General features: G+C 39.7%; 1 protein-coding gene and 1 non-coding gene across 3 annotated transcripts in view; both read right to left on the reverse strand.

Annotated features, from left to right (window-relative positions):
* LOC134800535 (inactive dipeptidyl peptidase 10) overlaps positions 1-19,955 on the reverse strand; it is a 460,887-nt gene that overhangs the window by 305,158 nt on the left and 135,774 nt on the right. Inside the window, exon 1 of one of the 2 annotated variants that reach the window (XM_063773018.1) lies at positions 16,621-16,720. The exons of the other annotated variant lie outside the window; for it this stretch is intronic. Within the exon in view, the coding sequence (XP_063629088.1) occupies positions 16,621-16,683 (63 nt within the window). The 5' untranslated portion in view covers positions 16,684-16,720. Of the gene's footprint in view, positions 1-16,620; positions 16,721-19,955 lie in introns of those variants that run through there. 2 annotated transcript variants of the gene reach the window in all.
* LOC134800960 (U6 spliceosomal RNA) lies at positions 10,353-10,456 on the reverse strand. Its single transcript, XR_010145603.1, has one exon. It is a non-coding gene; the product is annotated as a U6 spliceosomal RNA (small nuclear RNA).

The following is a 19,955-nucleotide window of genomic DNA, read 5'->3' on the forward strand; positions in this document are numbered from 1 at the left end:
ACGTGATTTCTGGGAGCGTGATGGTCTAATTCGCTTTATCCGAAGAAACACCTATATTGAGCTAGTATAGGGGTATGGTAGCATGCTTTTAAGGAAATCGAACTGATGAAATCAAGTCTAAAATCGATTTTGGCGCTATGCGTAAACAAAACTGTTTCGATAATGTCGAAGACAGACAGATGGAAACTGCTGGAGTCCCGCTGGCCCCTTTTTCTTAGCACCGGAAACTCAAGCTTGTTCAGGCGCAGCGGGTTTATTTGTCCCATTTTGTTTATTAGGGGCTTGGCGAACGAGTTCATCTTTGTAAGACGGAACTTAAGCTGGAGAGCGCGGGCAGCAGAGAGATAATTATGTGAGGTCTGCAGACCTTTTCGATGCTCTCAACCTCGGTTGTGAGCGGTCGCACAGGATCGTGTCGCAAAGCTGCTCTCCGGTTGGATCGCTCGCTGGCCTCGAGACGTCGTAGGACCCTCGAAGCGGCACGGCTCCTCGTCGATCAGTACCTTTATGAAGCCCAGGGACGCGACGTATTTTCCTCTGGGTATCGACATATCTTACCGCTTTCAACTCCGGGCAGTCGAGCCACGCTAGGACGAGGCTCCTAACGACCTTGCCTGCCGTCGCCATCCTTAACCGAAACCAAGAGTTTAGCGGTCTGTTCGTGCTGTGGCACGATAACTATAGGCGCCTGCGTACCTCAATGGGACCATGTGGACAGGACAAAACTGATACCGTGGCTCCCAGCGTCAGCTTGGTGGGCAGCATCAGCGACGGGTGAGTTCGCGGTGGTATTCTTGCGAACAGAACATGGGCGCCATCGCAAGGGACGACATCGTCGTAGTTGCAGCATCGGTGGACAGCATCGGCCTGATTGTCGGCGCCATCATGGCAACCGTCGCCGCTCGGGAGGCGTCGGTGCGTAAGGTGAGATGCGCCATCGTGGTGGCCGGCTCGAGAGGCGCCGGTTCGTGAGACGAGAGGCGCCATCGTGGCGGTCGGCTCGGGAGGCACCGGTGCGTGAGGCGGGCAGCGCTATCATGGCGGCCGCCACTAGCTCAGGAGGCGCTGGTGCGTGAGGCGAGGACCCGTCGTCGCGGCCCGCTCGAGAGGCGCTGTCGCGTGAGGCGGGTGGCACCATCGTGGCGGCCGCCGCCGCCGGCTCGGGAGGCGCCGGTGCGTGAGGCGAGAGGCGCCATCGTGGCGGCCAGCTCGGGAGGCACCAGTGCGTGAGGCGGCCGCCGCCAAGCTCGGGGGGCGCTGTTGTGTGAGGCGAGAGGCGCCATAGTGGCGGCCAGCTCGAGAGGCGCCGGTGCGTGAGGCGGGCGGCGCCAACGTGATGGTCGTCACCGCCGGCTCGGGAGGCGCCGGTGCGTGAGGCGAGAGGCGCCATCGTAGCGGCCAGCTCGGGAGGCACCGGTACGTGAGGCGGCCGCCGCCAGGCTCAGGTGGCGCTGGTGCGTGAGGCGCCATAGAAACAGCTAGCTCGAAAGCCGTGAGGCAGGCGGCGCCATCGTGGCGGCCGCCGCCGCCGGCTAGGGAGGCGCTGGTACGTGAGGCGAGAGGCGCCATCGTGGCGGCCAGCTCGACAGGCGCCGGTGCACATGACGGACGTTACCTGCACGGGAGGCGCCGATGCGTGTGGTGGGCAGCGCCATCGTAGCGCTCTCCGCTGGCTCTGAGGGGTGAGGTGTGCGCGTGGCGGCTGGCTCGTAGTTGCACGCATTATCACGGCGACATTGTTGCCCTCGGCGGCGCCATCGTGGTGGCCTCCACCGGCGCGTAGGTCACCAGCGACGTCATGACGGACGGCAACCGACGGGCGAACGGCACCGCATCTGTACTCGTAACGTTTCCACTGCTTCCACGTAACTTACCTTCCTTCCACTTCGAGCAGTCGGGACGCAGGAGCGGTCCGCTTTCACCTTGGCGCCAAGACGGGATCGAGAGGTCCGTGATCCACCGCAGCAACAGGAGCGGGCGTGTTCTCTCGTAGTCTCGGAGTCTCGGACTGGACGCGCCCGCACTGCGACACCTGGGGCCCCGGCCCGCAGCGTCTCGGCGTCTCGGAGTCACCTCGGACGACAGCAGAAGAAAGTCGGCGGCGCCGGCGCGGCGCGCGACACGGGCGGGGGGTGGCGCCGGTGCCACGGGCGGGGGCTTCCCTGTCGCGTCACTTCTGAACGCCAAATAAAACTAGAATATCATTAAACTGGCTCACCGGATGGTTCGAGACAATCCAAACCTCCTTATCAGTCCTATAGAAGCGCGGCACCCTTAGCAGCGCGCGCAGGCCCTCCGCCTCCGCGCCGCCCCGGGCGCCGCACCCGCCGCCGCCGGCACGATGACCGCACGTTCCCTCTCCGAACGCGGAGCGACTTGCGTTACCACTTGTTGATAAAAACTACTGATACTGACGCACTTCCTACTTCGTTCTCGAAAATGCGCGACCCGTCTGAGAACCGTGCCTGTCAAAGTAGGCATTTACGATGCGCAACTAACGACACGAGGTACTCCCAGGCTTGTTAACGGTAACGATTTTAGCAGCATGGTATGTAAAAATTAATTTAGCAAGAAAAATAAAAATAAAAAGTGGGTAGAATCGAAAAGCACTTTCGATCGCGAGATCGCCAAAAGATTAATAATAGCAATCTCTGCTATATCTCACTATTTAATGGAACAAGCTTTGGTTCGGAAATTTTAAAGCACCATGCTGCAAAAATGTACGCAAAAAAATATATTGCGGACTATCGGACAAGACGGTCGACGAAACAAATGTCATGGCGGCGAGTCGCGGAAAGCGGGCAACGGTTCGCAGGGAGGGGAAGCGGAAATACGTCATGGCGTGGGGCGGAGCGACTACATAGACGCTAGCGGCATCTATCGGACACCGGAGGTGTTACTCTCTCAATGAAGACCTCTGACGAAGAGTACGGAACACATAATATAAAATCATGATTACATTTACTTGATTAAGAATGAGATTATTCTTATTAAATTTGTTCACATACGTTTATTATTTCCGATCAAAATTATTGGAATAATTTTGACGGAAATAAAATCAACATGATTTTATTCTTAGGAATTCTTATTCAAATAATGATTTTATTCTTGAATGCCCAACACTGCTTACTAAGTATGTATCTATTTAATTTAATCAAAATTATTTCACCTAGGTACCAATGTTACAGATACTCAATAAATATAATGAATTCTGGTATTAATGAAAGATTTGAAGTATTAAAATAAGGTTATCACTGCTATAGATAATATATATATATATATATATTCTGCTCGCTGCATTAAGCAAAACAAGGTAAATTACGACTTTTAGCTGACACAACTCACCGCATCTGAAAACGTTTAAAAGTAGTTGCTTATTATAAAATAAGCCCATAATAACTACCTATTATGTCATTTGTCAACAATGGTTAAATATCTACCACACTACCACAATCCGCTAACGCATGTATCTTTATCACAAAGTGATTTATTTAATCACTCTATCTAAAGATAAACTATACCTACCAGTAAAATTACTAGTTAGGTTAAAATATTTCCTTAAATCAGTCTTTACTCTGTATGTACATACCAAGTTCGAACCCGAAAATAGAAAAATAATATCTAAGTAGCATTAAAAATATAACTAAATAATAGCAGATATTGCTAGGATAGGATGGTGTTTACTTGCAGCAAGCCCTTTTCTAAAAATTCCAAACTAGAATTGCTCCGAAATGAACAAAAACAATAAGAACACACAGGTATAAAGATAAACAAAGGAATGGCCGCGCTGCGGCTGTCGCTCCAAAGTAATACTGTAATCGCTCAATAATGTTTTCAATTTTAGCTTAAGGACTCAAAGTACAATATTGTTTGAATTGACAATAAGCGAAGTTACCGACAAAAAAACATGTTTGTGCTGGAGACTTAATAGACCGCCCATGCCAACCACGGTTATTCAATAATAAGTTCAATTTAAGTGTGCGTAAAGATTACAATCGTTTGAACTGGTTCAAAACCTTATTATGAGGAAACTGAATCGACTGGGTTTTTATTTCGGTTACCGGTAACCGAGGTTAACTCGATCTGATACGGTTACCGAATCAAAGTGTTACCTTATCAGACGGTTACCGTTATGGTAGGGGTTTTTATAACCACTTTTAAAATAACCCTATGAAAAACCCCGGTTAAGGTAACCGGTTCCGGTCCCTGCTTATAAGGTAACCAAGGTGAAGCGTAACGACCGATATGACGTGGAGAAGTTGTACAGCGGCACAGAGGGTCCCAACAAGACAGCCACGTCTGCGGACTTCATGAAACGATGGCCGGAGGAGGACTGCGAGTGATACAGGTAGTAGTCTAGCCCTTTATCTCTTATTCCTTGATTGGCAAATTTTATGTTTAATATAAAAGACGGACCTTCTGCATATGGTATGGACTTGATCTCGTGTACGAAATTTCTGGTTCCTAAATGTTAGGTTAGGTTAAATATAAAATAAAAAAAATATATAAAATATAAAAAAAGCGTTTATTGCGCAGAGTACTTTAGTTACCGTAAACCGGGGTTACTTTGATTAGTGGGGTTACCTTGATCATTGATTTATGAACTATAAGGAGTTGGTTTCTTTTAAACACTTTTACTTGTATCATGTATTTCTGTTAAGGTCGCCAACGACATCATAAAAGTCTTAAGTACGCGTTCAAAAATCATCTGCTTATTCCTCAAAACTCGATAATCAAGATTACCCCACAAATCAAAGTAACCCCAGTTTATGGTATTAAAGCAACAGAGTATAGAAATGTACCTAACCCAAAAGGGTAAGGGCTCTTTAAGGAGAACAGGTTTCAAAATAAAACAAACTCTTCAACCGGTAAGTTTATGTTTATAAACAAACGAGTCCGCACTCGCATCAAACTTGACATTTACCTTCCCTTCATTTCCTATTTGAGCGACTTTATTCTTTATATTTTTGTATAAAAACGCAGTGGATGGTAATGGTATGACAGTTATTGGAAGCGACTGTTCCGTCAACATGAAGTTTTATATCGGTGAGTTTCATTTGTTAAATTTATTAAATAAATATTATAAATGCGAAGTAACATTGTCCGTCTATCTATTACCTCTGGCTCAATTTATATATAAAAAGTTAAATATTTCCTTTCTGACTACCTATGTAAATTGTAAATTTAATGTTAGTGTTAATTTAGTGTTGTGTGTTGTGTTTAATGTTAGTGTGTGTGTGTGTGTGTATGTGTACCCATACGACATAATAATTCAATTCAATTATTTATTTGATTCGAATCATACTCGTAGATATCCATATTGTGTTAGTATAGTACAACAAATCTTAAAAATAATTAATAATAATAGCCTCTTCAGGCTTAAACTGCAGAACCAATTAAAATAAAAATTAACATGGAGATATTATGAGGATTGTTTTTAATAAATTATCATCACAGTTTCACGCAGACGACTGTCGAAGTGTCGTCGTAATACTAAAATAAGACTCAAATTTGTCTGGCTTCTCTCTCCCAGGTTTCTTAATGCTGGTAGTGCTGGCTTCGCTGGCGCAGGTGAACGCGCAGTTTGGGTGCTTCTGCGCAGAAAACGAAGATCCAGTCTGCTCAATCAATAGGATCACTTATGGAAATGATTGCAAGTGAGTTATCCGATTATAGATATAGATTAGAGATATAGTCTGTATCTTTAGGTATTTAAATAAAAGTAAACAAAATCTACCCTCAAATGGCTCCTTAAGCCAGTTGAGGGTAGATGAAAACATTACATGATCAAATAATGTAGGTTAAAGTCAGGTCGTTCAGTGACAGATCCAGTTGGTTTTGTATTTGGTTGGTTAACCAATATAACTACCAGAAAATATACAAATTGACAGCGTTTTACACAAAAATAAAACGCTAATTAAATAACTTACCATATTCGGAACCTAATAATAATATTGAGAATGGCAACACTGCGTAGTCGGTCGTATTGTCCTTTTCTAGCATATACGTCCTTCTCTCTCCCACACTCCCACCACTCAGGCAGGTTGCTTTGACAGTTAAACAAGGGAAATTTTCAAGTCATTGTCTCAAAATTATTCATATTTACACCAGGCAGGATTAAAAACTTTAGGTTCCGAATATGGTAAGTTATTTAATTAGCGTTTTATTTTTGTGTAAAACGCTGTCATTAAACAACTGTACCGATATTCGGAACCTAATAATAATATTGAGACGTGTTTGTTATCGCCTGGTGGTGGGAAGACGCCAAGCCAATGTGATTATACATGTAGTTAGTATATGTAATATTATTATATTACGAGTGTTTAATTAATTATGTAGTACACCCTTTATTTTAACACTTGTGAGGAGAGAGGTAGTTAGTAAAGCATACATTTTGATATAAAATTATATTATAATACTAACTTTACATTTTATATATGTACTTAATGTAGGTCCTTATACATTTTCAAAGAGGATAAGTGTGTCACCACAAGGGTGCTATACTTAATTATATGTATGTGAAACTAGGTAAAAGAAGATGAGATTTTAAGTCAGTCTACTCTTCAAGGAGCATACAGCATCTGTGATAAGGAGTGATGTAATTAAAATATGAAGAGATAAGAATTATTTATAAAGTACTCGAGTAGTTTTTATTTATAACTCCCAATTATTAACAAATTTGATAATAATTATCTAGTAAAGTAAGCAGTTGCAGGAATATAACAAGGACAAGACCTTTCTTATTTCCAAAATCTCTCGGGATTAAGTAGACGAATATTGTACATATTCGTTATATCACTATCACTACCCACAAAGTTAGTATTGGGTACCTACTTACTAAAATGTCATAGGGAATTACTGAATTCCTTTCATGACTGTGAGCCAATGTGAGCTACATACTTGGTTATAGCTATAAAATGCATTTAATCCTTTGTACGCTTTACTAACGCGAACGCGAGCTAATGTACCTAAACAAACCTTACTTAAAATTGTGAAGGTTACTTTGAGAGCTTAAGCCATAACATAACACTCATGTTGGCACGACTAGTAATGATAATGACGCTTTTTGGTGCTCTTGGCGTTCAAATGGTTAATATAGAAATGCCACAGAACCTTATCAATGATATTTGTATAGGTGCAGGCTCATTCTGATTATATTCATGTTTAGCTATCATCAAGTGACCTAAATTGTACTCATTAATTTCTATATATGCAGTAAGTTTACCTTATCTGGTGCCTACTAGTAGACATAAGCTTGATTGGTTCTGAACGCTTAAGTGGCTTAATTTATGTAAAGCATTTATAGACATTGCATAGTTCTGAATATTCAGTTTCCTCTTTCCAGTGTGTAAATTATTAAGAATAAGGTACTTAATTCGAAACCTTAGCTCATCGCATGTGTTTTAATCAAAATGCAGATTTGTGTGTTTATTTAGTGATTTTACATTATCTGCAAAAACTGTGCGGAACCATGGGGTCCCCGACCTTTTGCCGGGCACCCGTGGGCCCAAAGCCAACAGTGCAGAGGCCCTTTAAGAGGGACCTATTTCATCCAATGCTAGAGTCAACACTTTGTCGAATTTATTTGATATTTATGTATACTTATCCTCCTTATGAACTAAGGATAACTGTAACTTTTTGATATCAAATATACGCAGAATTGTCAATTATTTTATATTCTGAAATTATAATATTACTGGATTTGGGCCAGTGTGCTTTTGTATACTATATCTCTGGCCTACGATATAGGCTAGTCTATTAACATTCCGCCTCCTGGAAGGCAGTATACAGACTTCTTAGATATATATTCACGGTAGCGCTAAGTGTGTGGACCTAGTTTTCCGTCATTTGACTGCATGAGATTATTGTGAACATTTTTTTTCAGGTCTCGAACAAGAAGGGTACCTAGATAGGTTGAGGTCCTTAAATTGTGGATTTGGTAGGAGCAAGACACAGACGGGGTGTAAATTAATTAATCCACCATGTTTCAAGAGATTTTTGTTCATTGATGCCTTCAGGTTACACTGTACAGACAGACTAACACTTTGGCAGAGTTTTGCTAACATATAATAAATGACTGCATTTGTTTGGGTGTACATGTTCCACATCAAAGACATATTTATATATTTCAATCTATTTTTGAAAAGTTCGCGTTTCAAAATAGCTTCGCCTTTTCGCAAGGCGTGCTCCTGTTTCCCTATTTTATTGTGCAAAGCGAACAGTATCACAATGTTATAATTATGTATAAATTGAGAACTAGAGGGTTATGCCCTAGACGTGACCGCCCAGAAGTTGTGCTAGAACCGTTCGTGCAAACCATTCAGTCACTGTTTTTAAAAACCTTTTTTGTAGTGGGTACATTCCACGGTCTTAAATTTGTTAAACTTGCAGTATCAAACTATGACAAGTCATGATAAGTGAATTATGTGTGATATGTGATAACAGTATCTAGTCCGTGCATAGAAGCACTTGCCCTTGAGGTTAGGGCATGGGTAGTTAAAAATAAACTTAATCCGTGCAGACCGTGCATAGGAGCACTTACGATACAGGTGGTTTAAAACTTCCTAGGTCACAATACAGACACAAGGTGTAAAATACATAATTGATAAACGCCCGTCAGGCCAGTTTTGTATATTTTATTTCAAACATGCTTGTGCAGCACCGCCAGCACATGATAATTTTCCTATACCATGGCAGTCAGGGATATAATAGTTAAATAGGTAGGTAACCTTGGTCATGTCGTGTACAAAGGTAGGTACTCGTAAACATGTTAACTGAAAGTCTAGTGCTCTCGAGGCAAATATAATTTATGCAACTGTGAGCTGCTCTTACATTGAGATCATATGTATTTATTTCTAGTCTGCCTTAGCAGGCCTAGACTTCAAAGGTTTTTTTTTTTAGATATTCATAGGGCCGTTAATCGGACCCTTTGTACACCTTGAGCAGGCTGTTTGTTTCACACCATGAGTAATATAATTTGAATTATATTGTAAACATAGCTTATTTCAGAATGGAACCGTAAGCACTGTCGTGAGCTTACATAGTCTGATTAAATTAGAGTCCACAGATTGTCTGGACCTTGGTGGATTGACCACTCCTTATTCTAATTATCAATTTTCTGCCTGGGCTTATAATCGAAATTAGGTGACTAAATCTCTTAGTATTCTCTATGCCGCCCAAGTTATGAGGCTAAGCGTCTCTAGACCACAATTTTATATTAGGGTGCAAAGATTTTTTTCATCTTTAAAATAAAAATGAGTCGAGATAGGCCTGGAATCTTTGGTTATTTTATACCTTATAATTTTAGAAATGTAATGTAAATGGAAAGCAGTTTTCACTTTTACCACAGTTAATTAGCCCAATTTTGGGCTTAGCCAATAGGGTGTTTGGGACCCTTTTAGAATAGATTGGTAAACAAAAATGAAAACTAATAACAAAGCCTTGCCTATTTCGACTGATTTTGTTAGAACCCTTTTTACTTTCTCTAAAAGGAGATATTTACAAATTCATTTTTGTAATATTTTTCTGATTGTGGCTTACTTGCTCGCATGTGTTATGACCATATCATTTATATTTCTGTGAATATGTCTGACATGCCTTGCGCAGGCTTACATAGGTTATAATATTATCATCAATAACTTGACGTCAGTTTGTGAATGAATCAAAGATTCTTTGGCACACCTTACGCAGGTGGAGACATGGCAGCCTTGCGCAGGCTTAGATAGGTACATAATATATTGGTTTCATCACAAATAACTTGACGTTAGTTTGTGAACGAATAAAAGATTTTCTTAGGCACACCTTACGCAGGTGGAACCATAACAGACGTAGGTTTAAGAATATCATTCAAATCGAATACCCTGAGTTTATGGGTAATATTCCCTTAGTTGCGGGTTCCTTGCTCGACAAGGTGAAAGGCTTTATGCAGGCTTTTACAGGCACTTTTAGAAAGTGTCATTCACGGTGACGCGCAGATTTGCCAAAACTAAACTTTAACTCTTCAGTTAACTAATATAATTTGACAATATGAACCATGCGTCTTCGTCAATGAATCAATCTAAAGATTCCCGTATCGTTAATGCCAAGTGTACTATTTATGTAGGTAGGTAGGTAGGCTTAAGAATTGACCCTCTTGTATGTAGTTACGTAACGAATTAATAATCAAGTTATTCAAATCCAATATAACACAAGCACATATAGCAACTACATGCAAGAGTTATTTTCCTTAACCTTTTAAGCTGTAAGTACCTGCTAAGTTATTTATTTAAGTAGGTACCTACATTTTAACCTACCTACTATTTAACAATTTTTTCAAAATTAAATATCTAGTTGGAGAGATATAAGTTGGTAGATCAAGAGTGAAATACTTCACGATTTCGCATGTCATTCTTGCGCAGAGCCATGCTAATCTCTCTCTATGTCTAGTCAGATTTAAGTTTATGTACTGCCGAAGTACTCACTTTCCACAAAAATAAATGCAATGTTTGCGATGTAGGTTTGTTCGTTACCTTGTGTCCCTCAGAGCGGAAATAGAAGCCCCGCGAAGGCGGGGCTTCGTCGACTCCTAAGCGGGTACACTTATTTATCAGCAATTTAATTCACAAAAAAATAATTTTGCAATATTATATTAACCCGGAACGGGATAAAAAGACAAATTGCTGATAGATACTTGGGCAGATAAAATTTACACGTCTATAAACTTCTACCTCAATACATAGGTTCTACTTAACACGTATTAACTATCCGATCCTTTCGTATTCGAAAACACAAATCACTTGAAAACTGAAGGGTATGCCTCCACACATCACCATTTAAGTATTATAATTTCAACCGTTATTATACACACACAAAGATTTAAACTAACAAGACTCGGAAGAGACTTAATGTAGGTATAAAATTAAATTCTAATGGTGACACGTGCACGCTTTACCAGCTCGATGTGTTTTCTAACATATGTGTTTTAGTATTTTCATTGGCATAGCCACGGTGCGCGCAGGCAGCCTTTGAAAACACTTGCACATCACTATTCCGGATCGTTTTTATTTGCTAGATAGTTTATCGGACAACTAAATTTAAATATTTATTTCGAACGGCAAAAACCGTTAGAAACTGTTTTTCAATATAGTCAGCTAAACTGGGGTACAAATTCAAAAACTCACCAGCAGTTTAGCTTCACGACCTTCCAGATGGAAAAACAGCAAGCCAATGACTTGAAAATTTCCCTTGTTTAACTGTCAAAGCAACCTGCCTGAGTGGTGGGAGTGTGGGAGAGAGAAGGACGTATATGCTAGAAAAGGACAATACGACCGACTACGCAGTGTTGCCATTCTCAATATTATTATTAGGTTCCGAATATCGGTACAGTTGTTTAATGTTTGTTTACTTTTATTTAAATACCTAAAAATACAGAGTATAACCTAGGACATTATCGACATTGAAATTGATTATGGTTTTGATATTGATATGATACGATCGATCGCGCTGAGTACGAAATCCTGTAACTCTGTAATTAATATTATTACGTTTCACCGCTGTTATAGCGTTCTTGTCTGTTACCTCCCGTGATTCTTCTCACTTGATGGTCTCATCGGAAGATCAGCGCTGGAAGCCACCAGCAACATGCTGAGATGGGGCCATTTCGTGACACTTTAATCTTATTTTGTGTTTTCTTTTATATAATGTATTGTATTGTAGGTACCGATTGTTTGTGCTTACGAATAAATCAATTCTATTCTATTCTATTCTATTTAACGTTAGTGTTTATACACATTATACATATGGCGTTTTTCATAAACACGTGTCAAATCTAAATAGTCCTTGATGATTTGACTCTATATCATTGTGACATTATTGTTTCTTGGATAGAGACAAAATTTTGTAAAAGCTTGCTAAGGGGCTGTCCATAAATTACGTCATCGATTTTTGACGATTCTCGACCCCCCCCCCCCCTAACATCATCCAAAAATCATGCTTCAAATGACCCCGTTTCCTCCTACTTCATGCTACCATCATCCGATGTCCAGACCCCCCCCCCCCTAATTTGAAATGACGTAATTTATGAATAGCCCCTAAGTGACATGGATAAGGTAGACATTACTATCGTTTTCCTATAGTTGATTTGAGAGGCATTCCATCATTCTTGTTTTGAAATAATTTAAATTGTTAATAACGAGCTAACTTAGCATTTGTTGAATACCTACATATTGTTTTTTATTTATTTAGATATATTTAAATGCACTTAAGATGAATGTAAAAACTACCACTTACACCACCGAACAAATACCTACACGAGAAACTCGGTGGCACACAATAAAAAAAACATCAAATCTTATAAGTACGTCGTTCTCTTAGGGAAATATTAAATATCTTTTACAAAACTATATTTAATTGCAGGAGATCGTGCTTCAACGATCCTCTGCTGCACAGAGGCCCGTGTTTCATCTACCCCTTCTACAAGAAATAATTGCCAGCCCATTCTTCAACCTACGCAAAACATCGTCAAATTAAGTCCACTCTATAGCAATTCAAACGAGACAGTTTGTATTGATATTCCCACACAAAAAGATCCACCCATTATTCTTGAGTGATAGTAATGCGTATATAACAGCGTAGGCGCTTATAACTTTCCTGTACCAACTGATAATAAACGAGTTACTGACAATTTCTTTTTTTTGATACACTATTTTATTATTACTACTTATATATTTCATCTCTATTACATATATATAAAATACTCTTCAAGACCTTCTTAATGAGCGTAAACTCAAATTGTTTGTGTATTTCTATGGAGAAGTTTTTTGGCTACCTTCCGACTGCGTCATCAGATCAGCTCCATCTTGGCGTATTATTGGCGCATTGTCATTAGAATTATGGAAGTTTGCCAAATTTTAATTCAATTAGACACCGAGAAGTTGTTCAATTTACAGTTACAAGACTTGAAGCACATAATTACCAATTTACCAGTACATATATACGGAGTGAAGCAATTAAAAGTGTGTATAAGTTTTTTGTCGATTTTTATTTTTGATACAAGCTTTAAATGCTGGCTGTACTTTTCTTTGAACAGGCAACTAGTCATCAAGACAAGACTGATGTGAAGTTTCAGTTCAAACGAATAACAGGAAGTGGGTCTATTTTAGCCAGGGACCCAATACCGGTATATTTTTCATACATATAAACCGGTATTCAATTTCGGTATTTAATTTAGCTTATGTGATCAATCATTATGCTTACCTAAATACTATTCTATAATATCAAAGAAATATTGTGGAAGGTTTGAGATATTTTGAGTCTTAGTTGTCACGTAAATATTCCTTGCCCGGCAGGGGCTCTCCCAGAGGAAACTCACGGACAATTAAAGTTACTAAATTAAATAAAAACTAAATCTTACCAAAAGCTCAAGCAGGTGCTAAACTTATTTCCATCAGCTATTCAGGGCAATGAAATGAAACGTTAGATTTTGTGACATGTGAACATCATTTATTACTAATTCGAACACGGGCAGTTATTCTACATGTAAATCATTAAGCTAGCATAAGCACCTTATATTAATAATGTCATACGATAGAGCTGGGTCGTGCCAGAAATGGTTCTAAAATGATTTACAAGCAGACCTATCTAAATTTGTTAGTCCCTAAATTATCATTTGGCATCACATATGATTCTACTAAATTCTTTAACTTTAAATTTGGAAAATGCTTCTAGGATGGAAGGAAAGCGTACACCAACCTCATAACAATGTTCCACCAGTTCAAGCCCGACGTGTCATCCTCCGCTGTGCCGGAGCCGATTTGCAGCAGCAGGAATCTGACCCGACACCGCAGAGCAACACCGAAGGACTAAGGTCTCAGTTTGAAGGTGACGTCACCTCCATCCAGCAGAAGAGCGAAATTCTCATGGCGAACTGCTCACCAGACACACTTGAAGTTTTAGGAATATGGACAGACTTCCATACTCTGATACGCGAACTGATTTCACATACGTAATAACATAAAACCCCAGTCAGCTGAAAGAAACAATTCAAGATTAATAACTAGAAGCATGTGCTCTGCTAACCTAAGAGACATTATATGATCTAAGTTTCTCACCAGCTGGAAATTCCTAGAGTGGACTCATCTCACAGCTCTGATACTCCCTCCCAACCACATTGTTTTACCAGCAGACTGGAAACAAAGCGAAATGGTCAAACAAAGATTCAACAAGGAGTTGCACCTGAGGACATCTATATATTATCATATTCTACTTACTGTTTGTGGCAAAATAACAACAGCATGAGCTCCCTAGCTCATGGATGCAGCGGCTACTGCATAACCAAGCTTCTGATCGATGCTACCAGAGCATGATGTACTTCGCTTCACTGTTCTATGTATAAAAGATGCCCATCCAGGGCGAAAACCAACCGGAAAAATGATCTCAAGCCTAACTATCCCTGGGATGACACAATCAAAATAACAGTAACTAATGAAATTCATGGAATAATTTTATATGTAAGTATAACTCAAAGAAATAAATCATATTTAATTATTTAAACATATTTCAACCTATTTTGTATTTATAAATTAAGTTATTTTTGATTTAAATATTTATTAATATTATTCCATAAATTTAGGATTTAATTTGAAGTAGCAACACCATCAGCTTCAATTTGTTTCTTATTGGCTGAATGCCTGTCATGTATATTGTTGCTACATCAAAGACTTCCTTGCCATAGAACAAAACTATACTATATTCGAGACAATCCTAAAAACGTTAAACTGAGCTAACCATACAAAGTGCCGTGTCACATAGTTATACCGGTAACGGTCGCTGATTTTAGCTGCAAGCTTTGGCCCGAACAAACATAATTTTATTACAAAAATTGCAAGTTAAATAAAAGCATAACAAGTTTCACTCGTCAACGGGTTCAACGGAAAGCCATTTAGGTTGCAGAGGTTGCAAAGTAAGTAAATGAACATATAGGTATCATTTCTTACTGACGAAATCATATTTAATATTTATCACGAATGCCCGCCATTACAATAAAGAATATTTAGTTGTAAAAGGACCTTAGATTATTTCATGTCATTAGCATTTTGATCCCGTTTTTGTGCGGCTTGTTTAAGTTTAGTTGGATAATTTGAAAAGTCACGATCGCTTATACGAGGATGCTACTATCAGGTAGAAGCCCACCAAAAACCTGGTAAAATATATCAATTGTTTATATACATCTATATAATGTGTCGCTGTTAAGGTCTGCTGCACTCGATAAGTAAATACCTAGTAGGTACCTAGATGACGGTTGCAAGAGCTTATATCAAAAATATTTATTTACAAAAAAATATTATCATTCTTTTACTTTCGCTTATTTATCACCATTACCTTTCCTTTGCCACGCGAAATATTTCAGATCCATTATCGAGGTGATACATTATTCAGGCTTCGCGGGGCGTTAATTAAACTGCTATTTGTGATACATTGCTATCACGGAAATATGAATATACATGACCCATATTCGAAAATAATGGACATTTAAATGTAGAAGTTAAATCTCAGCGATGTACAGTCGACGTCACAGATATGTTTACATTTTTCACCTTATTACAAAGGCATAAGGTGCAAAAGTGTAAACATATCTTTGACGTCGACTGTACTCCACCGGCCCACCGACCTATCTGTCCATACCTGTTCTACTTGTTGACTAACCTAGCACTAGCACACACTGTCCAGCTTAGAGTCCTAGCAGAAGGTAACTAGCAGCTAGAGTGAGTTGGTAATTATTAAGAATAATAAGAATTATTTTTAAGCACAAGAAGTCACATAGTGTATAGTTTAATATTTAATGGTAAATAGAAAATTACGCTAAAAAGTCCTCACTCAGCTTGATGTCCCAAAGTGAGTCCTAGAACACATTACGTGAGGCTGGTTAGCAGTGAAAAAAAACCTGGTAAAACTAAATCTAAAACTGAACTAGTGTGTATATGTGAAACTGTAAGCCGACAATGAGAACCTAGTAGGTTTACTCGTAACGTCATGGTCACATAACATTGGCTAAAGTCGTAAACCTTATATCTTCATACCTTAGCTAACAATACCTAATGTTGTAAACACCTTAACACCCCCGGAGGAGTTTACGACTTTAGCCGACGGTGTATGAAAGTGTGTTGTGAAGAAAGCCTTAAATTTTATTCCATAAAGGCTCTTAGGGCCACCTCACACTAGCGTCTCTCGAGTGTCGGCGTCTAGTTACCTCTATCTGCCGTATTCTAACTTCAAGATATTCACAAGAGACGACACGTACTAGATCCATTCTAGATACGTTATAGTTTAGATATCAACTAGTTCTCTTTTGCAGCGCAATTCGGGCAACCAATGTCACTTTTACGTTAGATAGAGTAAGAAATCTATTAGATGTGAATTGGATCTCTAAGTCATATCCTGTGGAAATCGTTGAACAGTATTTCCCCAGAATCGCGCAAATGTCAAATTTGACAGGTTAGATCTTAAACATATCGTTATCGTATCTTCGTGATGCTGATGTCTAAAAGATGTCTAATAGATGTCTATTTTAAAACCCGAATCGGGCCCTAAGGCTGCTGCTCGACGCAACGTCGACGCAACTGCGCAAGCTGAAAATATACTCACATCGTGTTTGGAGTCCTTTTTCATAGACCCGCCGTGGCCGCCGGTACTCTGTACTGTATTCATGGTTTTTCTCCTGTTATTCCACTATAGACGCAATGTCAATCAAAGCCCGCACTATAAATTTGTAGGAAAACAACAGTAACAGTAGCGAGTTGTTACGAAAAACATCTGAAGGATTTGCACTGTCCGTATTATTTTATTTACCTACTAAACACTTCAATGTCACTTTCCTAGGTAACACACTAAATTGACGTATTTTCAGTTAGACCTATCTACATTCTCAACAATGACGTCATGAGTTCAACTAGTTTAAATGGACATGTCACTACGTCTAGGCACTGTTTTAAGGTACGTCACAGCACGAAATTTTCAACAACGCAACATCCTGAAATTTTTTTTGTCGTGTTTTTGTTTTTGGGTTCGCCAAAAGTAAATGAAATAAATTACAAAATGCTTGTATTTAATTACTGCTAACGTTCAATATTGCTGTCAGGCACGAAAATGTCAAGAGCGAATCGCTTATCAGACCCGTGTTAGAGGTACTTGAAGGGAAGGGGTTGTGTACCTAGGTATATAATACGAGTACCTGTAGTTTTAGCTGTGTAGAGTGCATTTTTGTTACATTCAGATTACGACCGCCGTAGTAGCAGGGTGGGAACGTTAGAGCTGTTTCCCAGTGACGTCCAGTTTTTTTGCGGTTACGGTTTTTTGCAGGATCTAGTTTTCTGTAGTATGCATGCAGGAGCCCGCAAACAAAATCCTCGTGTGAAAGTTACTATATTAGCACTAAAACCCTAAAACGGGATCCTACAACAAAACCGTACCCGCAAAAAACTGGACGTCAGTGGGAAACAGCTCTTAGTGTTGACGCTTGCGATGTCTTGATGATGTGTGTTGTATTGAGATGACGGATTGATAGTGATAAGCTATGGGAAAAACAATATAGTTAGGTAGAAAGCGAGTCAACCTTCTTCCATAGAATTGAATTTTGTATCGTATACAGTGGCAGCCAATATGATAGCCGTTAGGAATCCAAGCGGTGAAAGTTGGTAAGAAGTGGCTCAGAAATATTCCTTATTCTGTGATATAAGTATGGATCGCCGCTGACCTTACCGATGAAATTGGGGATAACTTTTACCAAAAAAGCCACGGAAAAATCACAAGACAGAATGTAGTTTTATCCGTGGGAACCCTAATAACTCGCAGCTTACACCCCGTTCCACGTAGATTTATATTGGCATTTACATAAAGCAATTTGTGACTGGTCACGACAGTCGCTGTACAGTATTATACAAGTAAGTTATACCTACTGCGTTATCTGCTTATAGGTGTAGCCAAAATTTTCTGTTTATTTTGGATTTGGATATAAGTACTAAACTTATGTGTACCGTACACCACCCAACCACTTATAGTCCACCACTACAATTACGAGTATAGTCCTTTTTAACCGACTTCAATTTCATATAAAAATATGTTGCCTCAAAACTGCGATATTCAAATAATATTCACACCTGAACAAGATATAAAGTAGAGTTATTTTTGACCATATTTGGGAGTTATTGGTCTACCTACTATTGGGTGAGTTTACTGTATCTGGTTTCACTAGAAACCGTCTTTTTTACATTAACATTATAAATTGGCTTGAAAGTATAGTAAATTGCGTTTTCCAAGCATTTAAAATAACAAAGACATGACTTCCGCACATTTTAATTAAGCTACAGAACGGCAGCAAGTCGAATTGATATTTTATTAGACTGCCCGTTTTCATCCAAGACGCAAATTAATTTTGTATCTGTTTAACCCACTTTGAATAATTGCAACAAATACTGATTTCTAAAATAGGAATATTAGCTTAAAGTTAAAAATATTATTTTTAATGTACAAGAAATATGTATGTAGAATTAAAATGTAATGTTTACATTTTAAAGGCGCAAAAACTGTCTCTGATCCACTTTAAATCCACTTTGCCTTACTAAAGGGGCCCACTGATTAACAGTCCGCCCGGACGGTATCGGCCTGTCAGTTAGAACAAAATTTTGACAGTTCCGAGTAACTGAGAGGCCGATACCGTCCGGCGGACTGTTAATCAGTGGGCCCCTTAAGGCTATATTAATGAGCTTACTCAACGTCTTCAAAATGTGTTCATATTTCATGGGTACTCCAATAATATAACATCCTTACATACATAGACAGGATTATAATCCATCATTACCAAACTACATTACACGCAGTATTTACTCAAGGAATCTAAACCTTAATACTTATCGCACAAAGTCATATAATCACAAGATATGTTTGAAACATCGGTCTCTAGTAAAACGATACTTCTAAAGCCTTCCGATCCCCTGTCTTGTTCTGTTAATCCGCAAAAACGAGGGGAGTTTCATAAACTATAACTAAGCGAAGTAAAAAGCTTCGGTGTGAAGCTTTCAAAAAGTTTTGGAGCTATTTATGATGAGAGCTTTATGTCTGAATACTAGTTTTTTTCTAAATAGGAAGTTGTGCAGAGTCCGCCTGGACCACTTCCACGTTGCTAGTATATTTTTCCCGACATATTTTTTTTAAATCAGGCAAGTCCAATTTTACTTACGTTTCGAATTTATTTTATTACTAATCGCAGTACCTAAGATTACGGTTTTAAGTGACAAAAATAAAATTGCATGGTTGCATTTTGAGCAGCCATGCATTTTATCTTTATGTCAGTCATGATGACTTTCAGGGCGTTTCATGGTTATTACTCTTCTACTACTTGAATCTGCTTTTCTGCAACGGAGCATTCACCGATAGCTACTAAGGGTCGATACAGACGGACAAACGGACTGCAACTTGCATAGGAACTGCACGCCGACGTTGCAGGTGGCGCGCAGTTCCCATACAAATTGCAGTCGGGTTGCAGTTCGTTTGTATCGGCCCTAAGTGATAATGCAAAGTGTTGCAAGGCTACATTCCTATTGTGCGCTTTTTACTGTTACGTTCTTCTTCCTCGCGTTATCCCGGCATTTTGCCACGGCTCATGGGAGCCTGGGGTCCGCTTGGCAACTAATCCCATGATTTGACGTAGGCACTAAGTTTTTACGAAAGCGACTGCCATCTGACCTTCCAACCCAGAGGGGAAATTAGGCCTTATTGGGATTAGTCCAGTTTCCTCACGGTGTTTTCCTTCACCGAAAAGCAACTGGTAAGTATCAAATGATAATTCGCACATAAGTTCCGAAAAACTCATTGGTTTGGGGTTTGAACCCGCGACCTCCGGATTGAAAGTCACACGCTCTTACCGCTGGGCCACCAGCGCTTTTACTGCTACGTTCCTATGAATATAAGTGGATTTATCTTCA

Source organism: Cydia splendana, chromosome 20, assembly GCF_910591565.1.
Source record: "Cydia splendana chromosome 20, ilCydSple1.2, whole genome shotgun sequence".
Taxonomy (NCBI): Eukaryota; Metazoa; Arthropoda; class Insecta; order Lepidoptera; family Tortricidae; genus Cydia; species Cydia splendana.